Genomic DNA, 20,398 nt, shown 5'->3' on the forward strand with positions numbered 1-20,398 from the left:
CCCCGCCGGGAATGGGGCATCTGTACCCGGCTTCTTGACTCCTGGCTCTGCCTGGATACTGGGCACGGATCTTGCCACGAGGAGCCTGGCTACCCGCCCCCCCCAGGCTCTCAACTCCCCCCTGGAGCACAGATGCACCTGGTGGGGAGCTCTGCACCCAGAGTCCAGTCAACTGCTGTGCTACTGGTGGGGAAGCGGCACATGGCGCTGAGAGCCCCGGCTCACACTCCCCCCACATGGCCCTCCTAAGTCAGGGGAAGTGCTCCTGGTGAGGACACCCCCCACCCCCACTGACAGGAGGGTAGGGTGGACATGAACCACCGCAGTAATTACTATGGTGGCTACAAGTCAACCTAACCTAGGTCGACGTAAGTTTTGCTTTGCAATTATTACAGCGAGAGAGAAATCTGGGACCCAGCAGAACTGAGGGTTTTTTTGTCCCACCTCAAGGGGAGGGGCCCCAGCCCTCCCCCCCACCCCCCTTTGGAAGACACTGAGTTAAGTCCTGAACTGGGGTTGGGATCATCCACTCAACCGTCACTCCTCTCTAAGGAGATTTCAGCCAGGGATATTCTGCACACCATAAGACAGTTCCACAGAAGTATTGTCCCCACTTTACAGCTGAGGGACTCAGGCTTGCTCAGAGTCACAAAGCTAGCTGGGGCCAGAACTGGAGAGAGAACCCAGGCGTCCTGCGGCCTAACCAGCCCTTGTTCCAACCATTTAACTGACCTCCTGCTCCCTGTACTCCACCAGCCTGGGCCGATCAGCAAGTGATCCCCATGAGAAGGTTGGCTGAAATACATTAGAGGAAGGGGGGTTTAAGTTTTCAGCAAGTAAAACATTCTCAGCTGGCCAAAAGGAAGTGCAGAAGTTTGCAAAAACGGAAACGATTCCCACAGAAGTTCCCGGTCAGTCAAAGCTGTTTGCCATCACAGCCGTTTCAGTGAGAGGATTTCAGTCCGCTTGTCATCCAGTCACCTCCCTGCACCCCATCCTCTGAGAGCTGCTCCCCACGCTAATGCATAGAGCTGATCTGGCTACAGGTGGCCTGTAATTATTCCTGTGAGCTCAGAGCAGGGCCCACCTTCTGGCCTGTAGGCCCTACAATAAACAACAGATTCTGCTCCCAGGAGACAGATGGAGTCAGCTGTGTCTGTGACCTTTTATTGACGAATTACAAAACACGTTGATACAAAAAGCCAGATGCAATTCCCGTCGATATGTAAATAGATTCCCCCCCCCCCCCCACCACCAGGCTGCGCCAGAGACACAAACCAAGAAACAATTTCAAAAGTAGGGCTGCCCGGCCGGATGCTGCCCAGGCAGAGAGCGAAGGAGAGATGAGTCCCCCCGCGGGGACCTAGAAGGAGTGTGTGTAGAAGACATCCACATTGGCAGTGTAGTCCAGGGGCAGCGCCTGCCCTATGTGCTTGGCCCCCAGGCTGGCTCCGCCCAGCGCTGACGAGTGCTTCAGCTTCAAGAGGGTGAACTTGGAGAAGACGCTGTGCCGCTCCTGACGCTGGGCCTGGTTCAGGACTTTGAGGAACCCTGGAGGGGGGGGGGGGGGAGAGTCAATTGGCCACGTTCCAATCGAGACAATACAGCTGTTGCCGTTCAAAGGCAGGGGGTGGGCTGGACGCACGAAAGGGCGGGGACCCAAGAGCTGGGAGCCAGGACACGGCAGCAGACTCGGCATTTGCAGGGATGGGGGCACAGATGCTCAGTGACTCGCCCCACCGAGGACCCGGATCCCTTCCATTCCTGCACCCTCACCCCAAGACCTCCCGCTCTGCCCGGTTTTCTGGCTCACCTTCTTTCATCATTTCCCAGCTGTTCCACACCGAGCCCACGCACAGGATTGGCAGCCCCAGCTCGCCGCGGAAGAGGCTCTAGGGGAAAGCAGAATTAGCGATTGCAACCCAAGCCCGTGCTGCTGAGAATCGGTGCAAAACGCCGCACAGCAGAGACGGAGCAGGAGGCCCGAGGCAGGCAATATCTCCCAGGCGTGTTTCAGACCCCGGGCAGTCAGCCGCCCGGTGGTTACCTTGTCAATTTTTGGCAGCACAGCTACGATGTGTCGAGCCAAGACTTCCCCAGCCTTGTTGAAAATGTGACAGCACAGAGGGTCCCCCGCTTGGGCACCTGAGCAGGAGAAGAGAAGTAAATCAGGGTCCGTGGTGGCTACAGATGGGCATCGCCAGCCACAAGTGCAGGTTCCCTTCCTGCCGCAAGGGGGAGTGATTCTGGTTCGAACACTGCTCGTCTTGCTCCCATCCATAAAGAGATTCACGAGGAACGTTTTCACCCGGATAATTTAAAAGCAGCCAAAGGGATTTGGCTCGAGCTCTCTAACCAGGGGGGCAGAACACATGCCTGGGAAACTTCAGCCCGAAGGGGAAGAGTCTCAAAGCTGAGTGACCTAGACCAAAAGGGGATTATAGAGGCGGTTAATTTACAGCCTGCACTGTATAGAGACCCAGGGCATGTCTACCTGTCCCCCACCGCTGTAGGGTTTTAGAGAAGATCCCAGTACACGGCCAGGAGAGCTGCTCCCGTCCGCGAGAGGCACGGCCCATGTCACCGGGAGACTCTCTCCCACCAGAGCGCTGTCTAGACCGGGGGTTGGGTCATATAACTGTTGCTCAGGGGGTGGACTTTTCACACCCAAGGTCAGTTTGCAATGCAGCCTATTCAGCCATGTCAGAGCTGCCCCAGGGAGCGTTCTTGTAAATTGCATGGGAGGTTTACAGATTTCCCGCATCCCAGTGCGCAGAGTTACGAAGCGTGAGATGCGAACAGAGCAATACATGGGCTGTGGGAACTCTCCGAGGCAGGGGCTACTGTCTTCTCGGCAGTCCCTGGTACAATGGGGCCCTGATCCTTGACTGACGTTACAACGCTACAAATAACCTGCCATCTGACACAGAAACAGAACCCTTTCCAGGGAACTGTCTGCAGCTGCCCGAGGCAGGTCTTAAGCATCGTGGGAAGAGGAAGCCGGATGAAAGCAGGATTCTGGGGCTGGATCATGTGCTAGAAGCGAAGCACTTGGAATCAGAAGAATTCTAGCCCCCTCACCAATTTCTTATTGAGGTGGAAGCAGGGTCCTCCGAAGGCAGACATTCTGCATTTGCTTTAGCACCTTCCATCTGATGATCTCAAACCCCACAGCAAGGTAGGGACATTATCACTAATCAGGGGCAACCGGAGACCCAGAAAGCCGCTTACTTGAATGAGAGAGCATGTGGCCAACTAGGAGTCGAACCGGTCTCCCAGGTGCTGTGCCCTCGCTCCCCCCCCCGCAATCAGCAGCATGGAAGAAGCCGTGAAAATGACACTAGGTATCTGCACCATGGAGCTGAACGGGCACACGGCAGTTTCCCCCTCAGCTTTTCTGATCCGATGCCCTTTGCTGTACCCAGCACATGGGCTCGGGCAGCCTGGGAACATTTAATGGGTCCCTTTAACCGGCCAGGAGTGCGCTCTGCACGCTAACAACCTGGAGTCGTAACAGGCTCTTGCATCTCGAAAAGAAGAGCAGGGCGAAGGGGGCTCCCGCTTGCAGATCCTAACTAGCCACTCCCCTTTCCATAGAGAATTAGATCTATATTGCACCGTCTCAGGGTTCTATCCCACCCTCCACCCCCCGAGTATCTGAGCGCCCACCTCGTAAGAGCAGTGGCCAAGTCCCTAGTGACTTAGAATCATAGAATATCAGGGTTGGAAGGGACCTCAGGAGGTATCTAGTCCAACCCCTGCTCAAAGCAGGACCAACCCCAACTAAATCATCCCAGCCAGGGCTTTGTCAAGCTGGGCCTTAAAAACCTCCATACAATGACTTCATGGAGCCTCTGGCTCTTCTCTCTTGTCAGAGTCAAAACTCTAGCAGTCCGGGGTGTGACTGCAGGGCCATCTCTCGGGGACAGGGGGTGACGCTTTGCTTTGGAGGGACGGGCTGCGGCCAACCAGTTCTGTCTGGTTTAACAAAGTACCTAGAGCTCATCCTACCAGGGGCGTGCAAAAAAAACCCCAATCAGGAATTAGCAAGCGTTAGTGGAGCCATGGCAGGAAAGGGCCAGCCCCCTGGCCCCACGCACGGAAAGGAGCTGCCCGCCTCTGCACGTCCAGGGGAGTGGGTGAAGCTCATCGTATAACCTGGGGGTAAGAGGACTCCCCGGAGATTGACGAGAAGGGGCGGGGCACAGCATCACACCTGCGCTGAGCACCCCTCCGGGAGCCCCGCTCACGGAGCCACGGTCGGCTCCCACGACTGCCAAGCGCGGAGCTAGAGTTGTAACATGGCCCCGTGGGATGCAGAGACTGTGTTAGCCCAGCCAGACCCATCTCCCAGCCGGTGCGGGACGGGCCCCCCATTGGGAGTGGAGTCCCACGCAATGGGGTCCCCCCCAACGCTTCCCTTGGGCAGGCTCCGAGTCTGATTCTTCTGATATTCAGCCTGAGTTTCCCCGTCTCTCAGTGTCGCCCCTTCCGCCCCCCCCGGCAATGCTCTTCCTTTCTGGGGGTGAATGCTCTGCAGATGCTGCCCACGGTTTGGGTCCTCCGCTCCCACACGCTGCCTCCTCTTTGTGCTGGCAGCCAGCAGCACCAACCCACTCCTGAGCTAGTCCAGCCTTTCGAACAAGGTCCCGCCCAGGTCTCCCGTCAGGCTGTCTCTGCCCTACCACGTGCCCAGACACCCAGAATGGAGGATTAACCAAAACCACCCCGGACAAAGTCCCTCCAATACCCTTGGCTAGTTTTTGGCAGAATCCCGCGAACTTGGATTTCTCGAATGTCCGGTAGAGATGTGTCAGGAGACCCATCCTGTCAGAGATCTGCGGGGACACAAGATACACAGGGGAGATGCGTGTGCCTATAGCCGGAGCGCAGTCCGGAGCCACTCCTCCCGCCCCCCCCAGCATGGAGGGACGGCCATACCAAACCCGAGTGGCGTGGGGCTGCGTGGCCAGGATCGGAAGGAGCCACGCCAACCCCGGATGGGAATGAAGTGCTAAGCCGGTGGGGTGTGAGGCACCAGAGAAGGTCCCAGGGTAGTGGGTGAGGGGCTGGGACAAGTTGTTAGGGGCTATGGGGTGAGTGGGGAGTGTTTGGGGGGGAGGATGGGGCAAGTGGAGAATGTTGGGAGTGAGTGGGGGGTGGTGGGAGATGTTGGGGTGAGTGGGGGGGCAGGGAATATGGGGGGGCTGTCAGGACAAGTGGGGGCTGATGGAGAGGGGGCATTCGGGGGTCTGTGTGTGGGGTGAGGTGGAGAGGGGCATACGGGGCTCTCTGTGGGGGTGGGGGATGTATGGGGTAGGGGTGCTTTGCTGTCTAGTTATGGAAGGTCGGGGGGCACAGGGCCCCTGTGTGCTTTAACCCAGGTTTGGTCACTCCAGGGGACGAGGCTGCGTGCGTTCCCACGGGCGAGCATGCCCAGGAGAGAAACCAGCACGCACCATGCTACGTGCCTCACAGCAGCGCCCTTCAGAGGGCTGTGGGGAAGCAGGAGACCAACAGCTATGACCCAGGGCCCTGATCACAAGAGGTGCCGAACACCCACGGAAGTGTCAGGCTCTCCGCCCCTCTGAGACGCCAGACCCAGCCTGGCCCCATCTCCCCGCCTCGAGCCGTGCCCTCTCGGCCAGGTACCTGGAAGTAATCGAACATGGCCTGCTTGACGTAGCCGATGTCGTGGGGCGGCACTTCCAGGTTGTCCAGGCAGTCGAACACAATCTTCACGGCCTGATGTGCGATCCAGAAAGCTGCAGAACAGAGGCCGCCAGAGGCAGGTGGTTAGGCCTGGCTTCACCAACCCAGAGCTGAACTGCGGCCGGACCCGGATCCAGCACTGCCAATAATGGACTTGGTTACGGTGGAGAGGAAATACCCTTGCCAGGATGCTGGGGGTACCCAGAAGCCACCAGTACAGAGCCAGGAAATTGAGCATTAACAGGCAACACTGACAAGAAACCCAAACATCAGAAAGTAGGGAAAGTACCCAGGTAACCTTAACTCTGCCCCCTTCACAACACCAGCCTCCCCTCTTCGCTCCTTTCATAGCTACTCTAAGGGCTTATCTACATGGGGAAACTGACCAGGATAGCGGCAGCCCTTTAAATTCACACCTACCTTATTCCAGAATAGATTCCCCATGCAGACAAGCCCTAAGAAGTGTTATTTTCAGATCAAGAGCTTTAGGAAATCCACAGCAGCCCACTCGCACAGCTTTGCAGGCGGAGAATTGAAAACACGCCCCACGGTCTATAACCGGTTTTCGATCTCCACGGCAGAGACATTAGCTCCATGTCTCACGACTTAGATCACGTGAAATTACAGGGCCCGATTCTGCAAGATGCAAAGAACTGCCGGCGACAGAACCCCACAGAATCCAGCGCGGCCATCCGTGGGCCGTTTGTCTGATTGGGTCTGTTTCCATGGCGCACGTAGGTGCGCAAAGGAGGCTGGGGCCAGCACAACCATGGAACAGCTACACGGACAACACAGTCGTTTGTGAGATCACCGACAAGAGGAAACCGTTACGGGTGGGAAAGGGAGCCTGAGTTTCTGGTTCTCTCTGGACATCTCCATGGGGGGCAGAATGAAGGTGGTTCAGATCCCATACCTGCTAGTTTCCCTACATCCGAGTGCCTTGTAACTCAACTCTGGCTTTCCTGTGTTATATATTATAACCGCAATGTTCCCATAAGAGCTTTTACCCTTCAATTCCTGATCTACCACTGCTCCCCAAAGGATAACGCTGCAGGCCAATACATCGCTCCAGGCCACCTCTCATCTGAGATCCAAGGACTCCTGGCCCTGCTAGCCACTCGCTGAGAGATTTCCAGCCTCTCTGCATCAGCTGCCCTTCCCCGCTGGGCAAGGAACAGCCTCCCCAGGGCCCTGGCAGGCGATTAGCCCTCGAGAGGCCTGTTGGCTGAGGACTCAGTGAGGAGGGTGGGGTGAGAGACATCCACAGACTCAGGAACAATCAGACACAGCTAGCCGCTGGCCCAGGTCCCCCTGCGCCCAGCCCCATCGTCCCCAGAACTCCTCGGCCAGGAGATGCGCCCCAGGTCTTACCTGACCCCTCGTCTCCCATCATGTGACCCCACCCTCCACAGCTAACCTCCGACCCGTCGGGGTTGATGAGTTTGCAGTTGGAACCGGTTCCCGAGATCAGCACCACACCACCTACAGGGGAGAGGGAAGGGCCAACAGGTGACCGGGGCCGGCCTTAGGAAAAATGGCATGCTGGGCAAACTTGTATTTTGCCCTCCCTCCCCCCGAGCTCTCTCCACCTCCCCTGGGCCCTGCTGCCTCTCCGGGCTCCCCACCCCCCGATCACTCCTGCTGCCTCTCTCTCCCCTTCATTGCCCCAAGCTCCCTTCTGCAGGCTCGCATCCCTGGCCTGCTCTGCTCCTTGCCTCTTGACCACGGCACCCTGGGCAGCTGCCCACCCATGAGGCTGGCCCAGCGCCAGCCGAGCCCAGTAACCCTAGCTGGGTCACTCTCCCCACAGCCCCACCTCTCCCAGCTGTCCCACGAACCCCTGTTCCTGAGGTTTCCCTAGTCAGCGTGCAGGGAGGTGTCTCCCACCCCTGGAGCAAGGCCAGTGCCACGTGAGCCAGTCATTCCCTCTTTCGACGCTATTCTGCACACAGCAAGCGACTCCAGCAAGGAGCACGCGGGCCTGATCGCTGGGCTTCCCTTGTGGCCAGACCGGTTCTACCCCGTGCTCCCACAAGTACCGGCGAGACCACGAGGGCTCCCCCTAGTGGTGGTACTGCCAGAGCTCTCGCTTGTTACTTGCCGGACTGGGAGGTGCCAGGGGACTGGTAGGCTGCTGGCCGGTCTCCCCAGCCCTAGAAGGGTTAACGCTGCACCCAGGGCCTGTTCAGACCCTTCCTGCAAGGCAACGCTGGCAGCAAACCGCTCCCGTGGCCCTGCCCCTGGCAGCTCCCTGCCCCCGGGGGCTCTTCAGTCTTTGTAGGAATCAGGCACTCATCAGGCAGCGTGACCTGACGCTGGCAAGCTACGGCTTCAGGGGGCTCTGCCCCAAGCTGGCTGCCCGTGGCAGGGCAGACCACCCAGTTTACAGGGCCACACTCCCCATCGCACTTGAGCGGTGCCTCACTCGTCTAGGGTCCCCCCCTAGAATCCCTGTCGTAGCCTCTCAGGGCAGAAGGCCGGGGTTCAGACCCCCACTAGGGCAGCTTCCCACGCCACCACCCAAGCCTCGGAAACAAAGTGGCTCCAAACGGGAGGCGGCTAATAGTGTCCGTTTCCACGTGGCTTCCCCCAGTCACCAACCCCAGCAGGACCCAGCACTCAGCACCCTCCTTCCCCCAGCCGCGCCCCCAGCCGGGCGAGCGTGGTCCTTGCCGTGGTCGGTAGCTGTGGCCATCGCCCCGATGGCGTCCGTGGTGATGTAGTAGTTCTCGCTCAGCTGCGGGAAGCGGGTCTGCAGCTGCTCGATGAGCTTCTTGATGGCTTCTTTCTGCTCCCCCCCGCTCAGAGACAGCCCCTGCGCCCAGACACGCCGCGTGAGTCTGACAAACCAGAGCTGCGCGCCCCTCCCGCCCCAGCACTGGGCAGCCCGCGCCCCCTTCGCCCCAGCCCAGCCCAAGCTGTGGCCCCTGCAGCTCCTAGCCTGCTAGGCCTCCTATTGATCATACCATGTTGTTCTGCATCTCGTTCCTCAGACCCGCCTAGGTTCTCCCCTGCTCTCTTACCCGGTAGCACTGGGGAGCGGCTGACACCCTCCAGAGGGGAAACGACACCCCAAGGACTCAGTCTGAGACAGGGCGCCAATCTCCTGGCCTGTGCTTTAGCCATAGGACCAGCCTCCCTCCCCTGCCCCGCCTTCCCTCCCCTCTGATCTGACAGCGCCCCTGAGCAGCCCACGGCGCAGAGCCGGTAGGGGTGGCGCCGACGCACGGGTAACTCACCAGTGAGCGGAGGGGAACCTGCGGGTTGGCACCTGCCTTCCCTTTGGCCTCGCTGACCATCTCGTTGATCCTTTCCAGGCATTTGTCCGAGCCGACCAGCTAGCCGGGGAGGGGGGGAGGACAACAAACATTTCTCATTAAACCCTTCCGCTTGCTGGGGACAAGCTGCTCCCATGCTAACCCCACCCCCAGGACTGGGACTAACATGCAGACTAGAGCCAGGCATCCCCCCTTCCTGCCCAGAAGTGCCTGGCTCAGCGATCTCGAGGGGGGGGGGTCTGCACCCATCACCATAGCAGGCCACACTAGGAGCCTAGTGTGGATGCAGCTTATACCAGCCAAACCGTGCTTGCGCTGGGATCGCTTATTCCAGGCCGACCCCAACGTCCCCCCGTTATACTGGCAAAAGCACGGGTGTGCTGGCGTAGCTCCATCTACACTAGGGGCTTTTGCCAGCCCAGCTCTGTCAGTCGGGGTCCCGCCTGTCCACACCCCTGTGCCGGCAGAGTCTGTAGCGTAGCCCCGGTCCAAGGGCAGCCGCTGAGTCTGAATCCAGAGCCCAAACATCTCAACGGGTTGATGTCTTGGGGTTGGGCCCATTCTGAAGACAGGGACCCCAGCATGAGAACAGAGATCTGGACTTCAGACACCTCCAAGCAGCCCGGAGGCTTGGGTTTTAGCCCCCCCTCTCGGTGGGGCGTCAGGCCCAGGACCAAGGGCGCGATGTTAGTCCGCCTAACTGGTTCTACGAGTCTGCACTCCCCATCCAGCTGTAATTCAACCAGCGCAGCAGGGGTTAAACGCACGGGCTCTCTGCTGGCCTAGTGGGGGCCAACTGGCTTCTTCCCAGAGCTTGGAAATTAGAGGCAACAAAGTGACCCCAAGAAGTGCACTCTGGGTAATGGCATGCAAATTAATCCCCCTGGCTATCACCAATCAATCACCCCCTCCCCCCCCGCCCAGTAACAACATCCCGGATCCCTCTAGCCCCAGCTGCGCCTGCCACATCCTGCGTGATCCTTACCCAATGGTTAGTGCAGGGCCCGTCGGTCTCTGCCAGGATCTTGCCATCTTCAGATATCAGCACCACCTTGGAGTGGGTCCCCCCCCTAAGGAATCAAGGACACACACATGCCAGTTCAGTGCACAATGGGCTCATGCCAACCCCCCTCCGGCAAGGCTGGGTGAGCAGCCGCTCCAGAGTCCGAGTTCTAGGAAAGGCCCCACCCGGACTCCTGAAATCGACCCTCACTTCCAAGGGCCAGGGGCGTTTTCAATCTTCGCAGCTGCTGCTGGGCTGAAAGCCGCAGAGGCAGCCGCACTCGAGGAAGGCTTGCGATGGGCCCGCTAGCTGCGGGTGTTTCCCACACAACCCGCGAGTCCTGCATGGATCCGTCCCGTGCCCAGCTGGGCACTGTGCACGGGGAGGGTGTTTTGCTGTAACGTTTCCCAGTGGAGCTGCGCTCCCATGGAAGAGCCAGGCCTCCCTGCTAACAAGTTGGTTTAAAGCTCGAGAAAGGTGCTGGGCCAAATACCACCTCAGCCACTCAGAAATCACTGCAGGGCGCCTCTAGGCTGGGGAAATTCAGAGCCATGATTCCCCATGGATGTCGGAGCAGAACTAGCACTCAGGTACTTCAGCCACCGAGTTTGAAGGCAGCTCTGCTTATGCCTAGACGACATGGTGGACGCAAGACACCCGTCCTGTCTACTTCCTTCAGGCATCTTTTGCTTGCTCCAGGTTGGTAATACAAAGGGCATCGCTGGGATGGAAAATGCTCTCTGAATGATCTTTAAATGCAAATTATGTCTCCCACGCGACATTGGAATGGGTTGTGAAAATGTTAGCACGAACCCTCCAGTTAGCTTGAAGCACCCGGCTAATTCTGGTAACTAACACTTCTGGCAAACACTGACATTCATGATACGTGATTAAGTTTATTTCTTTCTCCCCCTTCCCCACAATATTACCAGCTGTCTCCCTCCCATTGCTATCACCAGCAGAGACATTACAGGGCCAGATGAGAGTAGGTGGAGAACCAGCCTGTGTGTCTGTTTGGCCCAGCCTTAGCCAGCTATCTGCCTGCTCCGTGCTCCACCGTGCAGCCCAAACACCAATTCAGATGGGATGATGGGATGCTTTCAGGCTGGGGGGGGGGGGGTCTGTTTATTTTGGAAATCAGACATGGAAGATGATCCCCTTGAAGGGCGTGTGCGGGGGACGGATCGGCTGGCTGGCTCAGGCTAAAGGCAGAGAGAACCTTGCACCTCTAGGTTGCTGGTGTGACTTCGGATCAGGTCCGTAGTAACCATCCCCAACGCACATGAAATGAGTTTGGGAGGTCTCAGTGCAGTTCCCAGCAGATTGATGGCCACACCCCAGACCAAACGGGCCATGGAGACTGAACTCTAACCCTTAGAGTTGGTCCCTCCAGATCAGGCCTGAATTGCGTAGCCGAGGTCCGGGAGAGAGACACCCCCATCCACACCATACCTGCCCCACAGGCAGGAGACTCCAGTCATCCCGCACCACAATCTCACACTGCAGAGCACCATCCCCTTTCCGATGCAGACCAATGCAAGCCCTAGGGGACACCCCTCCACCATGTCTGCACCAGGGGCATGCTTCAGTGTAACACCCCCAGCGCAGACCCTTTCTACAGACGAGCCGTAGATTGCTCCGTGGGGTCAGGCTCACGGGGCCATTCACTCCACCATCCTGCTCCGGCCCCAGTGGAAGGCAGCCCTTCCCCTATAAACGCAACCAGCGTTCATAGAATCATAGAATATCAGGGTTGGAAGAGACCTCAGGAGGTCATCTAGTCCAACCCCCTGCTCAAAGCAGGACCAATTCCCAACTAAATCATCCCAGCCAGGGCTTTGTCAAGCCAGGCCTTAAAAACCTCTAAGGATGGAGATTCCACCACCTCCCTAGGGAACCCATTCCAGTGCTTCACCGCCCTCCTAGTGAAATAGTGTTTCCTAATATCCAACCTAGACCTCCCCCACTGCAACTTGAGACCATTGCTCCTTGTTCTGTCATCTGCAACCACTGAGAACAGCCGAGCTCCATCCTTTTTGGAACCCCCCTTCAGGTAGTTGAAAGCAGCTATCAAATCCCCCCTCACTCTTCTCTTCTGCAGACTAAATAACCCCAGTTCCCTCAGCCTCTCCTCATAAATCACGTGCCCCAGCGCCCTGATCATTTTCGTTGCCCTCTGCTGGACTCTCTCCAGTTTGTCCACATCCCTTCTGTAGTGGGGGGCCCAAAACTGGATGCAATACTCCAGGTGTGGCCTCACCAGTGCCGAATAGAGGGGAATAATCACTTCCCTCGATCTGTTGGCAATGCTCCTACTAATGCAGCCCAATGTGCCATTAGCCTTCTCGGCAACAAGGGCACACTGCTGACTCATATCCAGCTTCTCGGCCACTGTAATCCCCAGGTCCTCCAGAGTTGTGCAATCCAGAGTTGTGCAATGCTGCGGGCGACGTCTTTTGGGAGGAAGTGGAGGAAGGGAGAGATTTCTGCTAGACTCGCAGGTTACCAACTCGAGTCCTGAAGTATGAGGCTCAATTAAGCTTTTCTGTTTCCGCTTGCATGCAGCCAGAGTCCCTTCCCAGCCTACTGAAAGGAGAAACACCCCCACCATCCATGAACCCAGGCGTCCTGCAGAGCACAACAAGGCTGGTGTGATGCCACCCACGGTCAGGATACATTTGACCTGAATCTAAATGCCAGGGATGCAGTGTATTGTTCAAGAGGCAGCCCTGTGTTATTTCGCTGAATACGGCCCCGATCCTGTGATGACAAGCTCAGTGCAGGCAGATCTCCCGACCTGTAGGGCTCCATGCAGAGGATCAGGGGCTAAGTGTGCAAACCTCCCAGTGCCCCACAGACCTGCACCATCCAACAAGCATCCCCATGGCTCGGCTGTTCCTAAAGGTCAGCTGCAAACAGACACCACAGCAGCCTGAAAGGGGGCTAGGAACGGTGCAATTCTCCAGCCTCTTATGCAGGATCTCAGAGCGGATGATCATTGTGGTCCTTTTCGTGCCTAAGGTAATTAGGCACCCACTGAAAGCCAGCAAGAGTTGGGTGCTCAATTCCCTTCGGCGCTTCTGAAAAATCTCACTTGGTCTCTGACCCTGCATCAGCAGGGGGGCCGAAGGCCAGATCCAGGAAGTATTTAGGCTCCTCACTTGCACAGACATCAACGGACCTTTGTGGATCAGGATGGAAGCGAGGAGCCTGGAGGATCTGGGGCCCAGGCGATTTTTGGTTTGTAATCTGGATTTAGTAGAGCCGGATGTGCTCTCTTCATGGCTACACTGTTGCACAAGACACCTACCAGGCAGACTTCCTCTTCCACAACGGGCGTTTGCTTTGCTCCCCTGCACTGGGAAGGGGTCCCTTCCTCCCTGCCAAGTGTCTCTCCAAACAGATTACAAGCAAACCATCGGCGGGAGAGTGAGGACGATAACCAGACCTGGGCGAGGACGGGGTACAGAGAATGGCGGCACCAGAACATGTTTTGTCTTTGGAGCGGCCTTCCTCGGATTCATCTTGGCATCTTCCCCTTTCACACATGCAGCCATGGCAACAAGTGCAATTACTATAACAACCTGGCAGATCCAGAGAGCCGCTCTCCAGCTCCCGGGGTCAGGCGGAAGGCTGGGCAGGTACACAGCTGAGCTGGTGAATTGCATTCACCTTGTTTGGGTGGTGCGAATGGGGCAGGGATCGCTCAGAGAGCCAGGAAGTCTCTCGCTCCCACTCAGAGTGGTTCTCAGCCAGGCCAGCGTTGTCTCGAGTTACCTTAAATCTCACCACTAACTGGGCCAGGGCTGGGTTAAGCGAGCTCAGCTTCCCCCTTCTCCCGGGCAGGGCGATGCCGTCTTCTGCAAGACCCCCCCCTCATCTTCCCAGCGGAGCAGGAATCGCCAGGCCACAGAGCAAGGCAGCGTGGTCTAGTGGGGAGAGCACTGGACTGCGAGTCGGCACGGCTACGTTCTAATCCCAGATCTAGAACGGACTTGCTCGGCGGCTTTGGACATGTGACCACTTCACCTCTGCTTCCGTTTCCACCCGGTGTCTGGTCAACCTAGATTGTGGTTTCTGGGCACCACAGCTGCCTTTTATGTTTGCATGGCCACTGGCACAACGGAGCTCCTCCCAACTGCCCCCTAAGTAACTCTGGTATTAACATCATCAGTGGTCCATCTAGTCCACTCTCCTGCCCGTCTTACTGGCCAGTGTCTTCAGGGGAAGATGCGACGTCTTTGTAATGGACAACTATGGAATAACCCGTTCACAGGGGCAGTTTCATCCTAACCCACTAGTTAGTGAACGATTTATAGCCCTCTACTTTATCTTATTTGAACTATGGATTTCTGTGGTCCATCTAAATCGCAAAGAAATCCTTTCTGAAACCTGCTGCGCTCTTGGCCTCCATCATTTGCTTGTGGCAATGAGTCCCGCAGGCTAATTGGGCCCTGTGTAAAGTACGGATTTCCTGCTACGATTTCAAGCTCCTCTGGGCAGGACTGTAGTATTTAGTTGGACACACTGGACACGTTAGCAGCTCTTCGGAAATTACAGTACAATAGTCATTCAATAGATTTGAATAGGGTTGCACCCGGTCCCCCCATGCATGAATCTGGCTCAATATATTTTTAACGTGTACAAGACAATTTATGGGGGAAGACCAGGCGTTGGAAGTGCAATTCACCTTTAAATGCAGTAAGATATGCACACGTACCACACACACTTTAGAAACAAAATGGGGGGGAGGGATAGCTCAGTGGTTTGAGCATTGGCCTGCTAAACCCAGGGTTGTGAGTTCAATCCTTGAGGGGGCCACTCAGGGATTTGGGGCAAAAATCAGTACTTGGTCCTGCTAGTGAAGGCAGGGGGCTGGACTCAATGACCTTTCAGGGTCCCTTCCAGCTCTATGAGATAGGTATATCTCTCTATCTATATATAAAGTATTAAGAAGTCTTCATAAGAATGGCCATACTGGGTCAGACCAATGGTCCATCCAGCCCAGTCTCCTGTCTGCCGACAGTGGCCAGTGCCAGGTGCCCCAGAGGGAACGAACAGAGCAGGTAAATCGAGTGATCCATCCCCTGTCTCCAGTGATAGAGACGCTTCTAACACTTTGCATCTGCCACGTTCAGTCGCTGCCAGAGCTCGTGAACAACCCTACAATAATGAGACAGCTTGCACACGGGTGGGGGAGGAGAGGGAGACTTTGGAAGAGGCAGTTCTCAGTTTCAAATTTCTAAGGGGTTCTTTTTAAACACTGGCTTATAAAAGGGGGAACTGTCAAATTAACTCTGAATTTTCAGGTCTAAACTAACAAAAATTTGATGTTTAAAACGTTTGTGCCTTTAAAAGTTTGCAGCAGGACATCTTGCACTGGATTTCCTTGTGGCACTCCAGTGGAGATAGGGAAGTGGAAGTGACTCAAATTTCAAAGTGAAATTTGCCAGTCTGTTCCCCTGGGTTATCGAGAGTGACGCTTCTGAGGCTACCCTGGCGAAAAGAAAACCAGCTTTTTCCAATCAGAAGTACCAAAGAGGACTTTTAAAAAATATGATTTTTAACCTGAGCTGTGTCCATTCGAACCACAAAGCTAAATACGTCAGGGACCCGGTTACAACAGACAGCAGGCCTAGCAGTGCCCCTGCATTCAGCCCTCACCAAGGCTCCCGACAACAGATCGGTCATTTCGCATGGACTTTAAGTCCTAAATCTGAAAGGCAGCTCCACGCCGAGCTGGAGAAAGTCAGCGCAGCGGCTTCAGAAGCTGAACTGTGCAGAAACCTTTGGCATAGCTCTGCCTTGCAGTTTTTAATCAGATATCACACCCGCAGCTAAGCCTTCCCAACAGATAACACAAGCAGCTCCAAGACACGGTTTGGGAAGGAAAGCATACTTCCAATAACACAGCCTGGTCTGAGTCTAATCACCCAGGGTAAGCAGTTTTCCTCTTCCAGGGGGACAAAGGAAGCCCGCCTACATGGGAAAGCGACACCAGTCTAGCTTAAATCATTTTTCATTTCAGTTTCGTTTAAATCAAATCAGTTCTGAGCTGACTTGAGCTAACCTGAAAAAAAGCCACTCTTAATCCAACACAAGCCTGTCCACACTGAGGTGCCATTGGTTTAACTAAATCTGTTCCAGGTCACACCTTAGCCCCGTCTACACTGCAAAATTTTTCAGCGTGGCTGTCAGTCAGGGTGTGTGTGAAAAATACCCACCCTAGCAGCACAGCTGTGCCATCAAAACTGCAAATGCTAGTGTAGACGCAGCTATGCGGACGGAGGGCACGCCCGTTGGCATAGCTACCGTCCTTTGGGGAGGTGGTGTTACTATGGTGACAGAAAAACTCCTTCTGCCAGCACATGCTGCATCTGCGCTAGGGGGCTCTCCAGCTAGGGTTGCCGGGCATCTGGTTTTCAACTGGTCGAAAAGGGATCCTGGCCACTCCGTTCGGCACCCCAGACCGGGCCATTAAAAGTCTGGTCGGCAGTGCACCGGGGCTCAGGCGGGCTCCCTGCCTGCCCTAGCTCCGCACAGCCCCTGGACATATGGGCAGCCAGGGAGGATCCGCGCACTGGGTGCCAGCTCCACATCTCCCATTGGCCGGGAACCGCGACCAATGGAAGTTGCGGAGGTGGCGCCTGCAGACACGTGGGCAGCTGTGCGCGCAGAGCCTACTGGCTGCCCACGCACCTAGGGGCTGCAGGGACCCGGCGGCCACTTCCCGGGAGCCGCAGTAAGTGCCGCTGGGACTCCGCACTCCAACCCCCTGCCCCAGCTTAGAGTCTCCCTCCCGCACCCAAACTCCTTCCCCGAGTCTGCACCTCCCCAACACCCTGCCCCAGCCCCCTCCTGCACCCCAAACCCCTCATCCCTGGCCTCACCCCAGAACCCCACTCCCAGCTGTAGCCCACACCCCCTCCTGCACTCCAACTCCTCTTGACCCCAGCCCAGAGACCCCTCCGGTACCTCAGACCATTCATCCCCAGCCCCACCCCAGAGCCTGTACCCCCAGCCAGAGCCCTCACGCCACTCCTGCACCCCAACCCCTGCCCCAGCCCAGTGAAAGTGAGTGAGGCTGGGGAAGAGTGAGCGACAGAGGGAGGTAGGATGGAGAGAGCAGGGACAGGGCCTTGGAGAAGGGGCAGAGGCGGGGCCTTGGGGAAGAGGTGGGGCCTTGGGGAAGAGGCGGGGCTAGGGTGTTAGGTTTTGTGCGATTAGGAAGTGGTAACCCTACTTCCAGTGTATCTGGAACCATAAACTCCCTAAACATTAAATCTCACCAAATGAGGGTCAACCCATCCTCATCATCATATCCACTCATTATACTCCACACCCGAACATGGCCACTTTATGAACTTCATACCCTCATATCTCAATGTCTGTACTTTGACCCATCAACCTTTTACCCCCAATCGGGGATATTGCAGATTATGTATTCCTCATGCCACCCGATCTTAAACCAAACTTTGCACCCTCGATAATCTGTACGTTATTCCCTGATAACCAGAAACTTCTATGCTCAAACTCTGTTCACAATTTTTTTTAACATCATCTTAATAAAATTTTTAAATTCCAGCAAAGCATCTGTCGCGTAGCCAAGGCCCATGGGCTAGATGGGTGCAGCGTTCTCATGAAACCAAATATCACCCTTGGTTCTTCCTACTCCTCAAGTGGGTAGATTATTGCACATGGGCTGATTTTGCAAGGTTGCACCCATGTAAACATGGTTCCGTTTTCCCCTCCATACAGGATTATAGACTCACCCGGGGCAGGGACCACGCCATATAGTGGGATTTGTGCCGGGCCCAGCACACCAATCACACTCAACCAGACACCTGAAACACCCCTACTGACCCGGAGCCTGTTTCCCTGGTACAGCCGATCCCCAATGTCGTTAAAAAAGGCGACTGCCCCACGGGCTGGGCTCAGCCCATTCCACCCCAGCTGTGAAGCCGATGCGCGCTGCCCAGTGGATGTGGGCCAGAACCACAGAGTCAGGCACCAGGATTTCAATTACCCCAAAATCCAGGGGGCCAGGCCCAGGGGAACCCTCTTCCAGCCGGAGAATGACAGCCGAGGAGCACGGGCACCTGCCCTAAAGAGGGTCAGGTTGGTAACAAGCCTGTGGCCCATGCACCACACAGAGAAATCGCTCAGCCGGATCCGCTGGGTCTTCACAAGGCTGGGGCAGCCTGCGGGGCAACATGGTATCCCAGATACAGCATCACGCTCGGGGCATCAGACACCAGTACCAGTCATCCCCTCAGATGCAGATGGGTGTAACGACTTTGCACACTGGGAAGGGGTGTAAAGTGGACTCTCAGCTCGACAAGTGTGCGAGGCGTTGCACACCGGGGGGAGGGGCGCACTCAGCCCGAGAAGTGTGCGAGGCGTTGCACACCGGGGGCGCACTCGGCCCAAGAAGTGTGCGAGGCGCTGCACACCGGCGGGGGGAGGGGCGCACTCGGCCCGAGAAGGGTGCGAGGCGTTGCACACCGGGGGGGGGGGAGGGGCGCACTCGGCCCGAGAAGTGTGCGAGGCGTTGCACACCGGGGGGGGGAGGGGCGCACTCGGCCCGAGAAGGGTGCGAGGCGTTGCACACCGAGGGGGGGAGGGGCGCACTCGGCCCGAGAAGGGTGCGAGGCGTTGCACACCGGGGGGGGAGGGGCGCACTCGGCCCGAGAAGGGTGCGAGGCGTTGCACACCGGGGGGGAGGGGCGCACTCGGCCCGAGAAGGGTGCGAGGCGTTGCACACCGGGGGGGGAGGGGTGCACTCGGCCCGAGAAGGGTGCGAGGCGTTGCACACCGGCGGGGGGAGGGGCGCACTCGGCCCGAGAAGTGTGCGAGGCGTTGCACACCGGGGGGGAGGGGCGCACTCGGCCCGAGAAGTGTGCGAGGCGTTGCACACCGGGGGGGGAGGGGTGCACTCGGCCCGAGAAGGGTGCGAGGCGTTGCACACCGGGGGGGAGGGGCGCACTCGGCCCGAGAAGGGTGCGAGGCGTTGCACACCGGCGGGGGGAGGGGCGCACTCGGCCCGAGAAGTGTGCGAGGCGTTGCACACCGGGGGGGGAGGGGCGCACTCGGCCCGAGAAGTGTGCGAGGCGTTGCACACCGGCGGGGGGGAGGGGCGCACTCGGCCCGAGAAGTGTGCGAGGCGTTGCACACCGGCGGGGGGGAAGGGCGCACTCGGCCCGAGAAGTGTGCGAGGCGTTGCACACCGGCGGGGGGGAGGGGCGCACTCGGCCCGAGAAGTGTGCGAGGCGTTGCACACCGGCGGGGGGAGGGGCGCACTCGGCCCGAGAAGTGTGCGAGGCGTTGCACACCGGCGGGGGGAGGGGCGCACTCGGCCCGAGAAGTGTGCGAGGCGTTGCACACCGGCGGGGGGAGGGGCGCACTCGGCCCGAGAAGTGTGCGAGGCGTTGCACACCGGCGGGGGGAGGGGCGCACTCGGCCCGAGAAGTGTGCGAGGCGTTGCACACCGGCGGGGGGGAGGGGTGCACTCGGCCCGAGAAGTGTGCGAGGCGTTGCACACCGGGGGGGGGGAGGGGCGCACTCGGCCCGAGAAGGGTGCGAGGCGTTGCACACCGGGGGGGGGGGATCTTGGACCGAGATGGAGTCCGGGCACCGCACACTTACCGGGCAGGAGGGGGACCCGGCTGCCCTCAGCCCCCCCCATTCCCCGGGCTGGTGCGTAGGGAGGGTGTCGGGGCGCCAAAGACTCCGCCCACCCCCGCCAGGGGCCCCGGCTCGCACTCACCCCTCCACGCCGCCGAACAGCGCCGCCATGAGAGCCGCGGCGCCGGCCCGCCCGGGTCAGCTGATCCCTCCCCGCCCCCCCCCGGGAGGAGCCTCGCGCTCCCCAGCCCCGCCCCGCCCCGCGGAGGAACCTACCTGCAGCCCCGCCCCCCCCATGGGAAGAACCTTCTCCCGGCCCCGCCCCCAAGCAGGGACCCTGCCCCTAGCCCCGCCCCTCGGCAGGGAACGCCCCGCCCCCCAGGGTGGAGCATTGACTCCCCCGGCAGGGAACCTCCGCCCTCCCCAGGAAGAGCCTAGCGCTAACCAGCCACGCCCCCTAGGAGGAGCCTGCCCCCCCCCCAGCAGGAAACCTCCCCGGGAGGGGCCTAGACCCCCCCCCACCTGTCTCTTCCCCCCCACCGGAACCCCTGGTTCCCCCAGGAAGGAGTCTAGACCCCCGCCCCTTCCCCCAAAAGGGAACCCTCAGTCCCCCCCCCGAGAGGATTCTGCCCCCCACCAGCTGCCAGCATCTTCCTCCCCCCCAGACTCCCCCAGCAAAGCGACGTGCAGCTTTCTCTCCCCCCCCCTCCATGCCAGCTGGGAGCACCCCAAAACCCCTGTCCCTCCCCCCTGCCCCTCAGCTACCAGCACCTTCATCTCT

The 20,398-nt window shown here is 58.3% G+C and overlaps 1 protein-coding gene across 2 annotated transcripts; it reads right to left on the reverse strand.

Annotated features, from left to right (window-relative positions):
• Window positions 1-1,153: 1,153 nt before the first annotated feature.
• On the reverse strand, window positions 1,154-19,887 carry NAGK (N-acetylglucosamine kinase). 2 transcript variants are annotated; one of them, XM_065597365.1, is made up of 10 exons: window positions 19,760-19,887; window positions 9,976-10,060; window positions 8,952-9,050; window positions 8,386-8,527; window positions 7,084-7,194; window positions 5,653-5,765; window positions 4,751-4,838; window positions 2,048-2,145; window positions 1,814-1,892; window positions 1,154-1,551 (listed from the first exon to the last, which is right to left on the reverse strand). In XM_065597365.1, exons 1-10 carry the CDS (start codon window positions 19,786-19,788, stop codon window positions 1,364-1,366), a joined length of 1,032 nt encoding a protein of 343 aa, XP_065453437.1. In that variant the 5' UTR covers window positions 19,789-19,887; the 3' UTR covers window positions 1,154-1,363. The 2 variants fall into 2 exon arrangements, with proteins under 2 accessions (XP_065453437.1, XP_065453438.1); XM_065597366.1 differs by having other exon boundaries at window positions 19,639-19,795.
• Between the last annotated feature and the right edge of the window lie 511 nt (window positions 19,888-20,398).

The sequence above is a fragment of the Chrysemys picta genome, chromosome 5, assembly GCF_011386835.1.
Source record: "Chrysemys picta bellii isolate R12L10 chromosome 5, ASM1138683v2, whole genome shotgun sequence".
Taxonomy (NCBI): Eukaryota; Metazoa; Chordata; order Testudines; family Emydidae; genus Chrysemys; species Chrysemys picta.

Excerpts from the sequence above, each read along its gene's own strand:
- NAGK (XM_065597365.1), bottom strand. The coding sequence starts at position 19,788 with ATGGCGGCGCTGTTCGGCGGCGTGGAGGG. Across the intron at positions 8,528-8,951 it reads AGGTTCCCCTCCGCTCACTG|GGGCTGTCTCTGAGCGGGGG; the intron begins GTGAGTTACCCG and ends GTCTGGGCGCAG. Across the intron at positions 1,893-2,047 it reads TGCTGCCAAAAATTGACAAG|AGCCTCTTCCGCGGCGAGCT; the intron begins GTAACCACCGGG and ends GCTTTCCCCTAG.